We start from the raw sequence: 19,209 nt of genomic DNA, 5'->3' as shown, positions 1-19,209 counted from the left end.
AAAGGCAATTAATTATACTACCTCAAACTCTAATCTCCGTGACGAACGGAAGTTTCCCCCTTTCACGTTTCCCATTCCATGCCCTATTTCAAGGTCATTCATGGACACAAGGAATGCATATCACCATTTTGCAAATACAACCAGATACTACTGTCCTCGTACCAAAATCGAAGTGAGCTGAACCCTCATCGATCCTTCAGTAACGAATACCAAAATACCGAGAAGAGACGCATATTTTCGTTACAAAGTAGGGAATACCGAAAAGCACCCGTTTCGGTGCAGAAGTAACGAATACCGAAAAGTACCCGCTTCGGTACAGATGTAACGAATACTGAAAAGTACCGATTTCGGTACAGAAGTAACGAATACCGAAAAGTACCAATTTCAGTACTGAAGTAACGGGTGCTTGGATGTACCGATTTTCAGTACCCATTACAACTAAGTAACCGTTACAAAATACCCGGTTCGGTAGTACCAGCTCATCACTAGCTACACCACTGTTACACATATAATAGTTGGACATATTTGAAAGATTAGAGACATTTTGTTTACATTTTACTAACAGTTAGCTTTATGTTGATTTTACTTTTATGTCTCATTTTCCACGTACTTAAGTCTACAGGTTCAGTAAATAAATAGCAGGTAGATTTTATGTCAAATGGCAGTTTAAAATGAGAAATAAAATTATAATCAACATGATTCGTAACAAAAGATTGGCTGTTATCAGTGCTGCTGCTTGCCTTAGAAAGACCTGTTGATCAGAACAAACCTGAAAGCCTGATGTAATTGGTTGGCAAGTTTTTAATGTTAGTTGTGCTCGGTCTGTCTGATGCTGTTAGTGTCATAATTTGATGTAAAGTTCCTGGTATATTTTAAAATTGCGTCTGTATATTTTAAAATTAAACAAATAAGACACTAATGCAAAAGAGGTGATGAGTTGTATTATTTTAAGTCTCACTAGATGCAAATAAGTTTTACATGAATTTTTACATTTTTTTGCAGTAACTTGTGACCACAACAGAATAAGGATTAATGAAAGGCAATAACTTGCTTTAATATGCAGAGATAACTTTTAAAGGTGAGCGGTTAGTTACAAATAATTAGGTAGTTAAATACCCTTAGTCATTACAGATTTACATAGCCACTATTAAATTTCATTTTTTTAAATCATTTGTTAAAAAAAGCACTATTAGAATCATAATTTAATAACATTTAACAGTTTAAAATGAATGCAATTTATAACATTGATTCTTAAACCGTATTGGGATAATTACACATTAAAAGCTACAAAACATAACACATAACAAAATATTTATGAGTCTTTTTAATTTGAAGCCTTATCAGATATTTTTGCTTAATTTATATCAATTTTCTTGTCTTTAAACATTTTTCTAACAATTAGAAATCTGTTTCAATACACAAACCGATGTTCCCACTATTTATGCATGCTTTATCTCTAACTTGCCAATCTCCTAACAGTGTACCTAACGATGTTTTACTTCATCTGGTAAAAGTTAAATAGTCTAAAACCTTTGATAGACATGAAGCAAATTATTGCTATCTCTAAAAGTAACTACAAAGTCACATAAACGTTTAAATAAACCTCTTATTTAAAAAGAACTTGGAACATACAGGCACATTCTTATGTTGACAAAAATGCAATTAAACAGTAACAGTTAAATTCAAACTAAAAATATGAATTAGTACTCAAATATGAATTTGTACTCAAAGACTATACAATTTAATTTTAATCTAAGCTGTCTCAGTAACTCTACCGTCGTAACAAATTCAAATGTTAGCTGCGAAAACGCAAAGATGAATAATTACAAATTATCAGAGCTGGCATGAAATAAGGCAACATCCAAGTGGAAGGCAAAAACACTGTCTTATAATCCCAAAACCTCAGTTTAAAAACTATAATCCCAAAACCTCAGTTTAAAAACTATCTGATTTGCATTATGGCAATGAGGTGGAAAGGAGAAGTTATAGATGTTATTCTAGAAAACCAAATGCATTTAGAATATTCAGAGTAAATATGAAATGATACATAGTCAGAACTAGTTTCAGAGCCGATGAGGCAGAATTTTTGGCACACCGAGCAACAAAATCTAGAAATGGTAAAACGTTTAGAATTTAGGACAGGCACTGGAAACAGAATTAAGAAGAGCACTAGGCAGCATAATTTAGGACGGCACTAGGTGGAAGAATTTAGAATCCACAGAGATTGGCATCAGGTGCGAAATGCCTAGTACCAGCCGTGTGTTATGATTCATTGAGACAATCTTTTAAATTGTCAGTTTTCAATTTCTTTATTAATAGAAAACTTCTTTTTTACAAATGCCTGCCCATGCGAAAAGATTAGAAACATTTCTGATATTTCCATACTTGTGTCTAGTGAAAAGTTGAGAAAATAAAGGCAAGGTAATGTTAAGAAAAAGAATTCTAGCATCAGAAGTACAACATTCAAACATTATGTTTTCATTATCCTTCCAAAAATTCTCCAAAATGTAAGAAATTCATCACAAACTTTCTGTATAATAAATACATTATGTGCTAATATAATGAAGACATTTTTCATTTTGACACATTTTTCTGGATCCTTCTAAGAAATGTGGGTCTATAAACCTTGCTTTCAAATTATTCTTAACTTTCTAAGTTGCAATGTTTAAAATCCTAAAGAAAAATTAGCCCTACCAATTCTGGAACAGAAAAAACAAAAAGACTAGAAATATTTTGGGGAAAAAACATCAGTGGAAAAAAAGTGTAAAATTAATTTTATAGAGAAAACTCATGCATATTCTGACAATTCTTAATATTCTGAGACAATTACAGGGAGAAAATTCTTACCATGAAAAATTAAAAGGAAGAAATTTTCAATTAATTACATAGCTATTTTGCTTTTGCTATGAATTGTTTTTCAAATGGTGCTTATGGCATTTATTAAGTCTTTTATTTTTCAAATTCAAAATACTGTATAATAAGGTACTAAAACAGAAAGTAATGTTACTTTATAATACGATAGCAAAAAAATTTAAATGTTTTATTTTAATGTTATTCCTTACATATAATTTCAATATATACCATTATTTTAGTTATTTATCAGTGTTATAATGTTTAAAAAAAAAATCTTCGAAAAATTCCCAGATCTACGAATTAAAAATTTTCTACAGAAACTGACCTTAAAATTTCCAAAATGAAGAAGCCAAATTTAGAGCCGTTTAATAAAAGAATTTGCATCCCCAAAAGTTGAAAGTTGTGACTACTAATTCATATTCACAACTTTTAAGAACTCTTCCATTCAAAAGATAATCATATTTGTCAGAGAACCGTCAAAAATATTCCTCCAAAATGATAATTCACTTTCAAAATAGCAGTCATAAAAACAAAACAGAAATTTCAGATGATTAAAATTAAGGACCTTAGGCATATTTTGGCCAAAATTAAGGACTTTTAACCTTTTAACTGTCATGCTCGAGATTGGCACAGCACTGGTGTTCGAAAATGTCATGCCCGAGGATTACTCAAGGTAATTTTTTTTCGGGTGCATCGTATTGTTATACCCGAATATATATCGGGAGACGTTTATTTCGGCTTCATCTCTTTGTCAAACACGACTGTATCAAGTTAAAGTGCGCTCAATTCAATAGATGACAGCACCTTTACTGAAGATTTCTAAGGTTAGAGGTTATACGAGGGCTATCCAGAAAGTAGATTACGTTTTGGAATAAAAAAATAAACAAAGTATAGGAAACAAATTTTATTATATACAGATGAAAGCCACACTCAAATACTACTTTTCTACATAGTCACCATACAAATTAAGGCATTTATCGTAGCGATGTACGAGCTTGGAAATTCCTTCGTCGAAAAATTCGGCCGCCTGCGCCATCAACCACTTCGTTACCTCTTCTTGCAGCTGTGCGTCGTCATCAAAACGCTGCATAGCCAGCCACTTCTTCATTGCTGGGAATAGGTGGAAGTCGCTCGGTGCCAGGTCGGGACTGTACGGCGGATGAGGAAACAACTCCCACTTAAAAGATTCAAGAACTTTACGAGTGACATTTGCCGTGTGGGGCCGGGCGTTGTCGTGAATCAACAAGATCTTAGAGCTCAACATTCCTCTGCGCTTGTTTTGAATTGCTCTTCTGAGTTTTTGGAGAGTTTGGCAATACCTTTGAGAGTTTATTGTAGTGCCTCTTTCCAGGAAGTCCACCAAAATTACACCTTTTCTGTCCCAAAAAACAGTCGCCATCATCTTCCTTGCCGACATTGTTTGCATGCATTTCTTGGGTTTTTGGGGAGAACTTGTGTGCCCCCACTGCATTGATTGCAATTTCGTTTCACAGTTCACATGTTTCACCCATGTTTCGTCACCAGTAACGATGCGATCGAGTAAAGAGTCACCATCCTTATGGTAAGCGTCCAAAAAGTTCAACGCTGCAGCCATTCGCTGATTTTTGTGGTCCTCTGTCAAGATTTTTGGAATCCATCTTGCACAAAACTTGTGGTAACCAAGCTTTTCGCTGATGATTTCGTGCAACAAACTTCGCGAAATTTGTGGAAAACTCAAAGAAAGTTCCGTTATTGTGAAATTTCGATTTTCACGGACTTTAGCATCGACTTTTTCGAGAAGTTCGGCGGTCACTATGCTGGGTCTCCCACTTCGATCTTCGTCGTGAACATTGGTTCGGCCATTTTGAAATCTTATGACCCACTGACGCACTCCACCTTCAGTGATAATGTTGTCCCCATACACTTCACGAAGCTGCCGATAGATTTCTATCGGTTTACAGTTTTTTGCAGTCAGAAACCTTATTACTGAGCGCACCTCGCAGCTCGCGGGATTTTCAATTAACGCAGACATTTCAAACCGTCACAGTATCTGAACGGAGCACAGCACGAACCTCTCACTAGCACGGCTAGATGCAGACTGAGCTGCGCTACGCTCTGACCCCAAGATGGCCGCGCTAGCCCCGCCCCTAGCGGACACAGACGGAAACGTAATCTACTTCCTGGATGGCCCTCGTAAGTTCTTTGTTCAAAGTGCACTGGATCTTTTTGTTGCAAAATGGTGTCCAGTTCTTTGAAACATTATATAGATGATTTAGATTCTTCAACCGAAGATGAAGGATGTGTGTTTGACGAGCAGTATTCATGATACTTACAGGGTCAGCGTCAAAAATTTAAAAAAATGAAGATTTACTCAAGCTGCAGATTGTTTCTGACTAGAGTCTAACTATGGGTGGTGTAGATCGCCGTGAGCAGGAAATATCCTTTCATCCAACAATCCGAAAACGTCAAAAAATATATTATAAAAAGATATTTTTACATTTACTAGACAAGGTACTCTGGAATTCATATTTGCTCTATAAAAATGTAGTTGGGAAACGTATTACATTTTTAGAATTTCGAATCCAAGTTGTAGAAGAGCTTTTACATAAATATGATGATGCAGCTTCTGGGCAAAAGAATGTTGGCAGACCACCTACAATAGATAACCCTGCCCGTCTTACTGAACAACATTTTATTTCCCATATTCCTCCTCCTCCTGTGAAACGTGAGCCTAGAAGACATTGCAAAGGGTGTTGTTCGAAAAAGGATAAAAATGGGAAAAAGATAAGGAAGGAAACACAAATCTGGTGTAGTGATTGTGGAGTTGGTTTGTGTTCGGAAAAGAGCTTCCAGTTGTACCACACAAGACTGAATTACTGAACTACTAATAGATATTCACTTTTATTTATTTTTTTCATTTATTTATTTTTCAGAAATTTTTTTTTTTTTTTTTTTTTTTTTCTCATTTTTAGAAAATAATGCTCCACTAGAAGCGAACTTTACAACTGCCATGTTGAGTGGCAGCCGCCTCAAGCAAATATGCAGTGGCTACAAAACTTTAAAAATTTAACCCATGTACTTCAAAATATCAATTTTTAACTACTTAAGTATATTTTATTTTGTACTAAACATTTGATTTTTCCAATAAAAAAATTTGACAATTTGTGTACCCAAATCATCAAAATAATTTAACAGTTAAAGGGTTAAGGACCAAAAATCAATTAAAAAAACTTAAGGACTTTTAAGGACTCTTAAGGACTGTACGAACCCTGATATAAGTCTGAAACATTCATGATCAGGTTTTTATGGATATCTAGGAACCTTCCCCTATGTCCTAATATTTCGCATAGAATAAACACCTAAGAATTCATGTTCTAACATTTAACAAAATACCTAAGAATTCAGAACGTTCAAAGAGGCCATTCCTGTTCTGTCTCACTCTATGTTACAATGCCTATGAATATAATTATACATAACTCACCTGCCCATTATTCGATTACAGTACGAATGGTAATACCGCAGATATTCACTTCCTGCTTCATTAAGACGACGGATCTCAGAAAAATCCATATTCATATACACTCTGAAAGAAAAACTATCACAGAATAGTTTACATTATGTTTCATATTTTTTAATTAGAAAACATATATTAAATTGGTTATTCAGCAAATATGAAATTCTTTTAATACTAGAAATGATTGAGAAAGTATTTAAAACACACAAAGTATAAGAATCTCCTTCATAATATTTCAATGAATATGGCATATTTTGAACAAAACTTTACTAAAATTAAACTTCAATCTTCTTCAATCTGTTATAATACCGATTCATTTCACAGGATTCCTATTCGCACAAATTATAAATTAAACCTCGGCTTTTTCAGTAGTGATCACTAAATAAAACGTTTTGCAACTAACAAGAAAGACCCTGAATCCTTAAACTATCAATTATTCTAAAAAAAGGGGGGAGAATATACTCTAGAAATACACAATAGAGTAAAAACATTTGCAGTTAATATTTTATAGATAACCCCCCCAAAAAAAAAACGTTAAATGAAGTGTCTGATGAAATTTAAAAATTGTGTATAATCTCCAAAATAACAATGCATTGCCAAGATTTATATATTTTTTATATTTTATTTGATATGATATACACTCAAAAGTCTTTAATCCGGACTCGTCGGGACTTCGGCGATTCCGGATTATCGATCATCAGTTTAAATCTGGTAAGATGACATGCAGAAATTATAAAATTAAAAATACGAAACTGTAATTTATTAAATAAAGAGCAATTATGATTTAAAGGGTATTAAAATTTACAAGAAAAAGCTTAATATTTATTTGTTTACTTTATTAAACATTTCTTTCAATGCGCGCATGTGTAAAGCATACATTATGCATAGTCGAAATTAGAAAATTGCTACCAGAATTCTATTTGATGTGTATTTGTGATATGTACAGGGTTGCCACTCAAACATGAGAATGAAATTCCCTGACTTTTCCAGGTATGTTTCGAGAAAATTCCAGTCTATCCGCGTAATGTACGTTGGCTGTGCTAAGAGGTAAATGAATTATGGTATTACTTGTACTGTGTAGCAAATTCACTTAATTATTCAATAAATCCCAGAGGACATTTATTCTTAATTATTCTTAGTACACTTTGTTTGATATTTTCTTTTTTTTTACTTTTCCGCTTAAAAAACTTAATAAAATTTTAAGATATATACATTGGATAACAACTGTACGTTTTATTTAATTATTACTCATGATCATCCCCAGTTCAACACGAGGCTAATCTGGTTCTTATAAATCACAACGCAATGCTAAAAGTTCGGCTAGATTTTAGGTAAATTTAATTTGTGTGAGGTGTATTCTTAAAAGGCACCTTAACACTTGAAAACACAAATATAATTATAATAGGAGTTGTTTTCTCCACTGAAGATTGAGATTAGAATCTGCCCAATCTGGAATAAAATAAGGCCTTTTTTTGCAGACATTCTGCAGCTAAACGAAAGAAAGAAATCTACTTAATGATATTTTTTTACTAAATTGAGGTATTTTATATTTATTTTGCAGCATACATAAGGAAAAAATATGTGCATTAAATTTCGTGATGTCATCATACTGCTAGAATTAATTAAAATTTCCTGAAATTTGGAAATATTATTTACTAATGATAAATAAATTTAGAGGGAAGAAGCAACATTAAATGATATGAATAACATAAAAATAAAGATAATCACTTAAAAATTTAATTAGAATAATCAACGATATTTTAGCGAATATAGTTATATTACATGGTTATCCTAGATGATTGATTACTATTTTTTTATTTTACTGCAAAATGACAAGGTATTTATTAAAAAGAAAAGAAAATTTTTTAAAAAAAAAGATTTTGCGGTAAAATCCTAGTATACGATACGGACTTTGCATGATTTTGAAAATTGTCGACAAGAACAAAATTACCCGTTTACTGCTCATTATCATCTTGCCAAATTCCGCTGTACCATACATGGAGATTATTCTGACTAAAGAATGTCTGTAAAAAGCGGAGGGAAAATTTGCCAAGGGATTTGACGACGGAAAGGCCAGAATTTCCTTCTCTGCAATGTGTACAGGAAACTGAGAAACGCATGTTAAGAAGAAATGTTCTTTGACAAAAAAGAAAACTACGAAAATCTGTTTTTAAATTATTGCGAAAAATCCAAGAAATTTTATCAAAGAACGTTTTTTCTTGGATTTTTCGCAGTAATTTTAAAAACGGATTTTCGCAGATTCCCCCCCTCAAAATAACTAATCCATGAATTAATTTACTTGCACCAAAAAATATTTTCTTTTCCTTTAGAGTTTAAAGAGATTTTAAACGATATTCATTTTATGAACTCTTGATAACGTGACCTTCGAAGTTCGACACCGGTTTCGAGCTTTGGCGATATATATCACACATGCACAGCTGTTTTGTGCTATGATGGAACCGAGCCACGTCTGTTGCAGAGAGGGGTACTTGCGTATTATCGCAACCAGGCCAAAATTTGCATAAACTGCCATATTTCCCGACCCTACTTACGGCAACCCTACGTGTTATACGTAGTTTTGTAAAAAGAGCATGTGGAGATTCACAAAATTTTCCTGCATTTTCGTGCAAATTTTTGTAATTTATGAGAAAATAGCAGTGTACATGGATAAAGTCAAGAGTGTGCGCAATGCCATTTTAGTGCAATTCTGGGATATTTTTTTTAAGTAAAAATAAGTCGACGTGTACATGGTTATGGCGAATACGGTTTTCAATCAGTGCTAAAAGCAATAGCCAAACGATTTCCGCCGAAAAAATAATTCTGCAGCTTATTGAAATTCGAAACCAGAAAAGGTCTAATTGCTATTTTATATTTTAAAACAAAATAATATAAAAAACTGTATTAAAAATTATCTGTAATTAATAAATGTACATTTTCTTTCTATTCATACTTTTTTAATCAAACTTACAAATAGCGCCAACCTGGTTGCGATAATACGCAAGTATCCAGAGAGGTTTTCCTTGTTTACAATACATATTTTTTTAATTCTAACCTTCATGGTACCTATACTAGGATTAAACCCATTTTGTTTTATACGAGAACTGGTACTTTCTTTAGTTTATGCACTGGACATGCGATTCTCGAGGTTACTGGAAACCAAAAATTGCGGGAAACTTGCTTTGCCTTTCTAAAAGGACAATCAAATTGGAGCTGCGAAAATTGGCTCTATGCCAGATGCCCGAATGACACTCACGTGATATACAATTCGCCAAAAAGTGATCTCTTCCGACGTCGGCGCAAAACTCGCCTTTTTTGGCGGGATCGTTGTATGAAATTCCCTGACTTTTCCAGATTTTGACTAAAACACTTAAATTCCCCGACTTTTCCCTGAATTTTTTGGTCAATTTCCGAATTCCCTGACTTTTTCCGGTTTTCCAGGTAGCGTGGGAACCCTGTATTCATAATGACAAGGAATTTGATTTAAATCATATCAAAGACGGAGTACATCGAGATGAAATACTACATTTAGTAAGGCATTATAAGCCGAATAAAATAAAAACATCTGCCCTGAAGATAAGGATAGTGCTGACAGATCGACTTCCGGTTCATAGCGCGCTGCGACGTCCCCTTCCCCCCGGCAGAGCAGCGTGAAATTAATAAACAGATTTCGGAATGGTTAGAGAAACAAAGGATATGCCTTTGTCCATATTTTGCAGCAATTCCTTTTTTTGTTTGATGGACATCGAAACATGCTTTTGCTTTGTAGATCCTTTAACAGCTCCAGAATCGGAAATTCTTTTTGACATAATCGAAAGTTCAAGCTTACTCTTATAAAATTGCTCTAACAGTCTGCAAAAAATAATAAGCCGGATCAAATTAGAAGATTAAGGAACAACGCAATCTGCAACATTAACTGAAATAGATAATTAGATCATTTTAGCTTAGCTTATACCATCTGTTAGACATTAAACACACATGCGTAAACGTATTATGCGCATGCATAAACGCGCATGTGCAAAAAGTTTGTAGCTTTGAGGTCCGGATTATAGATCATTCGAGATTAAAGACTTTTGACTGTAGCAGTTTTTTTAATTTATTTTATTTATTATGCACTTTTAAATAAGCAAAGGCATTTGCAATTTTTTAAGAAAGGGAAGTATACTGCTTATTTCTAATAATTTATCAAAAATTACCAAAAATGCTTCCTCAGTTTTTCATTGGTGCAACATGTACTAACTTTACACAGATTAGGTCAAAGTACACTTCCTCAGTTTTTCATTAGTACAACCTGTACTAACTTTACAGAGATTCAGGAGGGAGGAATACAACAGAACACACCTTCAAAAAGAAATCTATTAAATGTGATCGTGTTAAACTCGTTAACTACTAAATTCTTATAAATGAAATAAAAATAAAATAAGTTTTTAGTTCCAAGACCAAACTAAGCATTTTCTGCACTTCACTTTTTTTCTTCCTAGAAACAGGTCAAGAAAATATTTACATTAAGTTTCATCTTAATAACACTTGTTCTTTGAAGTTAATTATAACCAATGTATTACTATGCTACATTTATAAGAATTTTAGGTTAGAGTAGACTTTAAGGTATCATTTGTATTATGGCGAAGTTGTTGTTTCATTTATCGTCAAGTTGTTTTTTCATTTATGGTAACCTGAGTAGTTGAATGTTATGGAAACCCTATTGTTATGTAATTGGGTGCATGATTATGCGAAATTTTGAATCATGGGATGTTTTGTAAGCGCTTTTGTGATGTGTGTTGGTTTTATTGTTTAGACGTAGAATGGCTGAATGTAGTAAGATTAATTTGAAGTTTCTGTACGATTTGGAACGAAAGGGGAAAAGAACATTAATTGACTGGTGGGTAAATGAAGGTTTACTTAGTAGCCATTGTAAGTGTCCTGTATGTAGGAAGGAAAGATATGCATCTAGTCGAACATAAAAAACGTAGATGGATTTGAATGGGTTTGTAGGAAAAAAGTTCAGATGTGACGCCGCCGATATATGGATTCGAGTTCAGATAATTTTAGTAAATTTTTGGATGCTGTTAAGGAATTTTGTGTGCCACAGACTAAAGATGAAAAAACTTCTAAATAGGGTAAGTGGATATTCGCTTTTTGTGGTGCTTAAATGCATAACATGTTTTTCCTTTTTATGTTATTTTATTGTTTGATTTAAAATGTAGTTCATTACGATTATTTTTTTTTCATGTATTGTAAAACTGGGTGCTTCTTTCACTTTTTAAGTGAAAATATATCGATGTATACATGGACAGTACAAGACAGAACAAATATAATCTTAGCACTACAAAGTTTCTTTTGTAAACAGGAAAATGCAAGTTTATAGTTTATATCGATACTTTGAGAAATGTACACATCAGCCTTCAAAACATTACATAAAACAACTTAGGAAAAAAATTTCACAAAAAAGATTGATTTCTGCTCATATAAATTAGACATTCTTGTTTATTATTGCTCAAATAAAAATATGGAAACTTTTGAATGTGATTTTTTTTTAAAAAAAACCTTGCTTATTCATTTATTTGAGCTACATATTAAGCATACATAATATAATAAAATTTTAATTCCTTAGTAATTAAAAAATATACATATAAATATTTGGGGAGAGTAGACTTTAAGGTACCCCTTGTATTATGGCGAAGTTGTTGTTTGATTTATCGCCAAGTTGTTGTTTCATTTATGGTAGCCCGAGTAGTTGAATGTTATGGAAACCCTATTGCGACGTAATCGGGTGCATGATTCTGGGAAATTTTGAATCATGGGATGTTTTGTAAGCGTTTTTCTGGTGTGTGTTGGTTTGATTCTTTAGACGGTAAAATGGCCAAATGTAGTAAGATTAATTTGAAGTTTCTGTATGATTTGGAGCAAAAGGGGAAAAGAGCTTTAATTGACTGGTGTGTAAATGAATGTTTACTTAGTAGCCATTAAAAGTGTCCTGTTAGGAAGGATATGTGTCTATTCGAACGTAAAAACCGTTTAGATGGATTTGTAGGAAGAAAAGTTCAGATGGTCACTATGCGAAGCATTCGATCAGAAAGAGTACCTTGTTTGAAAAAAGTCATTTGAATATGATTCATATTTTGATTTCTACGTGGCTCTGGGTGTACGAAGCGAACTCGAAAATCATGGTAAGTGAATAGTCAAAAGTCGTTAATTCAGACACCCATAATCCGGAATGATCTATAATCTGGACCTCAAAGCTAAAAACTTTCTGCGCATGCGCCCCATTGACAAATGCGCATAGGCGTTTTCGCGTGCGCGTAAGACCTTCACGACTGCGCATATGCATGTGCGCAAGTGCAGAATACGTTTTCGCATGCGCATTTAACGTATAGCAGACGGTATAAGCTAAAATTATCTATTTCAGTTAATGTTGATGATTGGGTTGTTCCTTAATCTTCAAACTGGATCCGGCTTATTACTTTTTTCAGAGTGTAAGAGCAATTTTATAAAAGTAAACTTGAACTTTCGATTATGTCAAATAGAATTTCCGATGCTGGAGCTCCCAAAGGATCTACAAAACGAAAGTATGTTTCGATGTCCATCAAACAAAAAGTGGAATTGCTGCAAAAAATGGATAAAGACATGAAGAAGGTGACAGAGAGGTTAGCGAAAACGAAAAAATTTCGATTGACAAGTTAGTCGGTATTCTCGGCACAGCAATTACGGGACTCGAACAGCGAAACTTTGTAACTGAACAAGAAATTATGTTTGTTTATAGAATTAAACAGAAAGTATTATCACATAAAACGAAGCAACTTAAACAACTTACATTGAAAGAAATGTTTAATAAAGTAAGCGAATAAATATTAAGCTTTTTTTTTTTGTAAATTTTGATACTCTTTAGATCATAATTGTTCTTTATTTCATAAATTAAGGTTTCATATTTTTAATTTTAGAATTTCTGCATGCCATTTTACGAGATTTAAACTGATGATCTATAATCCGGAAAAATCGATAATCCGGAATCGCCGAAGTCCCGACGAGTCCGGATTAACGACTTTTGACTGTATTTGCTTTTGGTAGTGTTTAAATGTATAACATGTTTCTCCTTTTTTATGTTATTTTATTGTTTAGTTTAAAATGTATTTTATTGAGATTATGTATTTTGGCTGATCTTTGGAATATGGTAACTGGTAGTTTGGCGACATTTTGGAGGCAATAAAGCTTACTACCTAGGACTTCGGTAATAATGTGAGAAGTACTCAGTTCCGATTATGCATTATTTTGTGTGAGGGAAATGAGATATCACGAGATATGTCATATGACATTAACGGACGAATTACAGTTCTTTAATTTGAAAAGAGGGGAAAACTGGAAATTTTGTATTTAGCTTTATTCTGTGTTGTGTGAAACAGTGTTGGTTAATTTTTGGATCCCATGGCCCTAACTAAAGTGAATTCGAAATGGGTATTTAGTGGGATTGAAAGGGGTAGTAATAAGTGTTTTTTTAAGGTTGTGCGAGATAGAAGTAAAGATGTTTTATTAAGTTATTTATTTTACCAGGTACCTTGCTGTGAACTATAAGTATGATTTTAAAGATCCTGAAACAGGCGCACATACAATTGCTTTTTATTTAGCGGAGGAAATAAGAAAAGTTTATCCGCCACGTAATGAAGATTCTGAAGAAGATTTGATAAGTTAGTATTTTTAATTATTTGAGGATATTATTTTTATGCATTGTTCAAAATGTAAGGAGTAAACAAAGTAATATGGTATTATTGGAAAATTGTTATTAGCAATGATTTAGTTTAAAGTAATTAGAATTGTAAGCTAATTTTTATTAATTTAATGTATGTGCTTATTTATATTTTAAGTAGTGTTTTTGAATTTAATTATATTTTAATTAAATGATAGTTATTTTGTGAATTATATCTCTGTAAGAATTTGGTATACGTTTCAGTGGAAGTAAACGTGCATGGAAATAATTTAAATATTTGACACTAAGTATTTGTAATGTTTGCGGTATGAATTCGTTGGTGACGTTTATAATATAGATAATTTAGAGGTAAAAGTTTTTGGATATTTTATTTATTTTATACGTGGAAATGTTCATCTTTGGAAAGGGTATATACTTTTTCGCGATCAGGTAATTACATATATGTTCTTTTTACCGGATTTAAAGATTCATAAAATTTTCATGCATTTTTGTGAAATTTTTCTAATTTATGAAAAAAAAGCAGTGTACATGGATATAGTGAAGAGTGTGCGCAATGCCATTTTTGTGCAATTCTGGGATTTTAAAGTAAAAATAAGTCAATGTGTACATGGTTTTGTGATATTTTAATTAAATTATAGTTATTTTGTGAATTTTATGTTTGTAGGAATTTGGTATATGTTTCAGTTGAAGTAAACGTGCATGGAAATAATTTAAATATTTGACACTAAGTATTTGTAATGTTTGCGGTATGAATTCGTTGGTGACGTTTATAATATAATAGATAATTTAGAGGTAAAAGTTTTTGGATATTTTATACGTGGAAATGTTCATCTTTGGAAAGGGTATATACTTTTTCGCGATCAGGTAATTTCATATATGTTCTTTATACCGGATTTAAAGATTCACAAAATTTTCATGCATTTTCATGAAATTTTTCTAATTTATGAAAAAAAAACAGTGTACATGGATAAAGTTAACAGTGTGCGCAATGCCATTTTTGTGCAATTCTGGGATTTTTTTTAAGTAAAAGTAAGTGGACGTGTACATGGTTTAGTGATATTTTAATTAAATGATAGTTATTTTGTGAATTTTATGTTTGTAGGAATTTGCTATACGTTTCAGTTGAAGTAAACGTGCATGGAAATAATTTAAATATTTGACACTAAGTATTTGTAACCATTTGTAATGTTTGCGGTATGAATTCGTTGGCGATGTTTATAATATAATAGATAATCTAGAGGTAAAAGTTTTTGGATATTTTATTTATTTTATACGTAGAAATGTTCATCCTTGGAAAGAGTATATACTTTTTCGCGATCAGGTAATTTCATATCTGTGCTTTTTACCGAGTTTACCGAGTTTACCGAGTTTAAAGATTCACAGAATTTTTTTTGCATTTTGTGCAAATTTTTGTAATTTATGAGAAAATAGCAATGTAGATGGATAAAGTTAAGAGTGTGTGCAATGCCATTTTTGTCCAATTCTGGGATTTTTATTAAGTAAAAATAAGTCGACGTGTAAATGGTTTATGTGTATGTGCTATTCCGAAAAACGTGCAAGGAGTTTGCGATTGTGCACTTTTTCCCAATTTTGAAGTTAATATTTGTCATGATTAAGCAGTTTTGTTACATAAAATTTCTAGCATAACTGTCATTCAGCTAGTAGATTGTTGGAAAAAGTGTTCAGTAAATAAAAAGAAAAGAAACATGTCTTTGGCGGCGGAAAAAAAGAGGCCAAGTTACCATAATCCAAAGATCAACCTGCATTTTTTGTTTGCTTATATTGCAGAATTTTGTGCTCCTTTGACTTGTGAAAACATATCGATATGTACATGGACAAAGTAAAGGGAGTGCACAATGCAACTTCGTGCAATTCTGGGAATTATTTTTTGGCTAAACTTTGGAATATGATAACATGCAGTTTGGCGACATTTTGGTAGGCACTAATGGTTACTACCTAGGACTTTGGCAATAACGTGAGAAGTTCCCAGTTGGAATTACGCATTATTTTGTACGAGAGAAATGAGAGATCATGAGATATGTCATGTGACATTTATGGACGAATCACAGTTCTTGAGGAAATTTAAAAAAAATATCTGCAGTACTTTAAGTATTTTGCATTTAGCTTCATTATGTGTTTTGTGAAAAAGTGTTGCTTAATTTTTGGATCCCATGGCCCTATGTAAAGTGAATTCGAAATTTTTATTGTGTTTAGCATTTTGTATTTAGCTTCATTGTGTGTTTTGTGGGAATGAAATGAGTTTGTATGAAAGAAAGGATATTACAGATAAGTTTGAATGGTGGTGCAAGAAATCTGGTGAAAATGGACATTTTGTGAACCGCCATGCACTCAAGATTCTGTAGAAGATTAGATAAGTTAGTATTTTTAATCATTTGAGGATATTATTTTTATGCATTGTTCTAAATATAAGGAATAAATAAATTAATATGCTATTACTGGACAAATTTTATTATCAATGAATTAGTTTAAAGTAATTAAGATTTTAAGTTAATTTTTATTAATTTAATGTATATGTTTATTTATATTTTAAGTAGTGTTTTTTAATTTAATTATATTTGAATTAAATGATAGTTATTTTGTGAATTATATGTTTGTAGCATTTTGGAATATGTTTCAGTAGAAGTCCATGGAAATAATTTAAATATTTGACACTAAGTATTTGCAACCATTTCTAATGTTTGGGTTATAAATTCGCAGGTGACGTTTATAATAATTTAGAGGGAAAAGTTTTTGGATATTTTATTTATTTTATACGTGCAAATGTTTATCCTTGGAAAGGGTATATACTTTTTCGCGATCAAGTAATTTCATATATGTCCTTTTTACCGACTTTAAAGATTCACAAAATTGTCCTGCATTTTCGTGCAAATTTTTCTAATTTATGAGAAAAAAGCAGTCTACACGGATAAAGTTAAGAGTGTGCGCAATGCCATTTTTGTGCCATTCTAGGATGTTTTTTTAAGTAAAAATAGGTTGACGTGCACATGGTTACCGTGTATGTGTCATTCTGAAAAACACGGCAAGGAGTTTGCGATTCTGCACTTTCTCCCAATTTTGCAGTTAATATTCATCATGATTAAGCACTTTTGTTCCATAAAATTTCTAGCATAAGCGTAATTCAGCTAGCAGATTGTTGGAAAAAATTTTGAGTAAGTAAAAAGAAACCTGTCTTTACTTCGTGAAGACAAAATGATGGAAAAAAAAAAAGTAGAAGGTTGCTGTAGCAGGGTTGGTTGCCAAATTACCATATTCCAAAGATTAACCTTTTTTGTTAAGTAAAAATAGGTCGACGTGTACATGGATAAAGTCAAAGGAGTGCACAATGCCATTTTTGTGCAATCCGGGGATTTTTTTTAAGTGAAAATAAGTCGATGTGTACATGGACACCAAGTTTGTGCAATTGTTTGTCTTGTTATTTTGACTCTGCGTAATGGCGATTTTGGGCCCAAAAATTGCCGCTTCGCAAGCCAAAATAACGTGTCCAAGAATTGCACAAAATCAATATCCATGTACCGCCAAGTTTCGGCAAGGGGTACCCTAAACTATATTTTTTCCAAATATTTTTATTGCTTTTTAAGCAACATTTCATACAATTTAATTTAGTATCCTTTTTTGACATAATTTAGTATTCTTTTTTGACAATCGCTACAGAATCCTTATAACAGAAGCCAACAGTACAAACTTAACTTTTGTAACCTTGCATACACTATAAAAGCTTGGCTTTTGTAACTTTACATGTCCACAGACACTTAAAACAGCATACATACTGCAGATTTATCAGTTTGTTAACAAAAAAAAATGCTTGATAGCGAAATCATGCAATACACATGAGCAAGATACATATAAATTACACCATAACCTCAGATTTTGGTTTACCTTAATAAAATATATTCAATATTAGAATTTCCCTTCAAATGAAAAAAACACCTACTGATCTCAATATTAGAATTTCACTTCAAATAAAAAAAAAGACACCTACTCATATTAAATGAAAATTAAGTAAAACGTCACCTTATACAAGCGTTGGTTTACGCATGAAAAAAAAAATACTTCCATAAACCTTTTTTACAAATTAAAGCCCGAGAACACTGAGAAATTTCCATTTATACAGCTGCTGATGAAATCTGCCCGCAGATTGAATAAAAAGCAGATATCCAGAACTCGGAACAAAGGAAGGAATAATGAGAAATAGAAGTTGATAAATTTCTCGTTTGATAAATGTTAATGTTGGCGGGATGAATAAAAAAAGAAATAATCAAAAACTAATACCATGAAAGAAATAACGGCAATTACTTAGGGGGAGGGCATTTGCTACAAAAATCTGAAATTTTGTGACAGACCATAAGGAAACCTGGCTGTTTTAAAGATGGCTGCTTTAAAGCCATCTTTAATCATCATCCATCAGCCTGGAGATGGCTGTTCTAAACACAAATCACTAACCTTATTTTTTGCTCACGTATATATAAATATCAAGTAAGATCACCATGAAAGACGGTTTTTAAGTGAGGAGATATTTAGCATAGAATTCGATGAGAAAAAAAAGAAACCAAATTCTCCAACAATGTAATTATACTCTTAACTTACCTTTAATAACCTTCTTTCTGCAACAAAACTTGCCAGAAAACGAGTTCTGATATTTACTTGCGCATGCGCGCCACAGGTGCTCAAAGCGTCATCTTTATAATAAACTTGGCAAACCATCCATTTTTAACAGCTTTTGCTTAATTTAGCGAATGCTTTGAAGTTATTTCATATTATTCTGCATTAAGCATTGTTAATCAAGCTATTCTGAGTAGTTATACTTGAGAAAAGTATCTAAAAATAAAAATTTACTTACCAACAATGTCTTCCACACAGCACAGGCACGCAAACAAGATGGAAATCCGTGACATGACCTAATTGAATTGCGTAGTGCACGTGACATAACCTCGGGGCAGGTTGCTATATTTAGTGATTTATTACTTTATGGAGTATGAGAGAAAAATCAACTTAGGTACCATTTCTGTTTACCGATGTTCCTTTGCGTACATTTACAGTCTTATTATAGTGCAAAGTGTCTGATTATAGTTATGCAAGCACCCAGTGACAATAAGCAATTGATTAAAAGAATAAAATTTATCTAAAACTACTTCAAAAATAATTTTGT

The 19,209-nt window shown here is 32.4% G+C and overlaps 1 protein-coding gene across 1 annotated transcript in view; it reads right to left on the bottom strand.

Annotated features, from left to right (window-relative positions):
- LOC118200230 (uncharacterized) overlaps positions 1–19,004 on the bottom strand; it is a 97,878-nt gene extending 78,874 nt beyond the window's left edge. Inside the window, exons 1-2 of the mRNA XM_085807771.1 lie at positions 18,901–19,004; positions 6,314–6,427 (exon numbers count right to left, since the gene is read on the bottom strand). Coding sequence (XP_085663897.1) covers positions 6,314–6,408 — 95 coding nt within the window. The 5' untranslated portion in view covers positions 6,409–6,427; positions 18,901–19,004. The remainder of the gene's footprint in view (positions 1–6,313; positions 6,428–18,900) is intronic.
- Between the last annotated feature and the right edge of the window lie 205 nt (positions 19,005–19,209).

This window comes from Stegodyphus dumicola, chromosome X1 (genome assembly GCF_044657685.1).
Source record: "Stegodyphus dumicola isolate Sdum_Otavi_A_Nest chromosome X1, ASM4465768v1".
NCBI classification, from domain to species: Eukaryota; Metazoa; Arthropoda; class Arachnida; order Araneae; family Eresidae; genus Stegodyphus; species Stegodyphus dumicola.
This window is presented reverse-complemented; position numbering and strand designations above follow the sequence as displayed.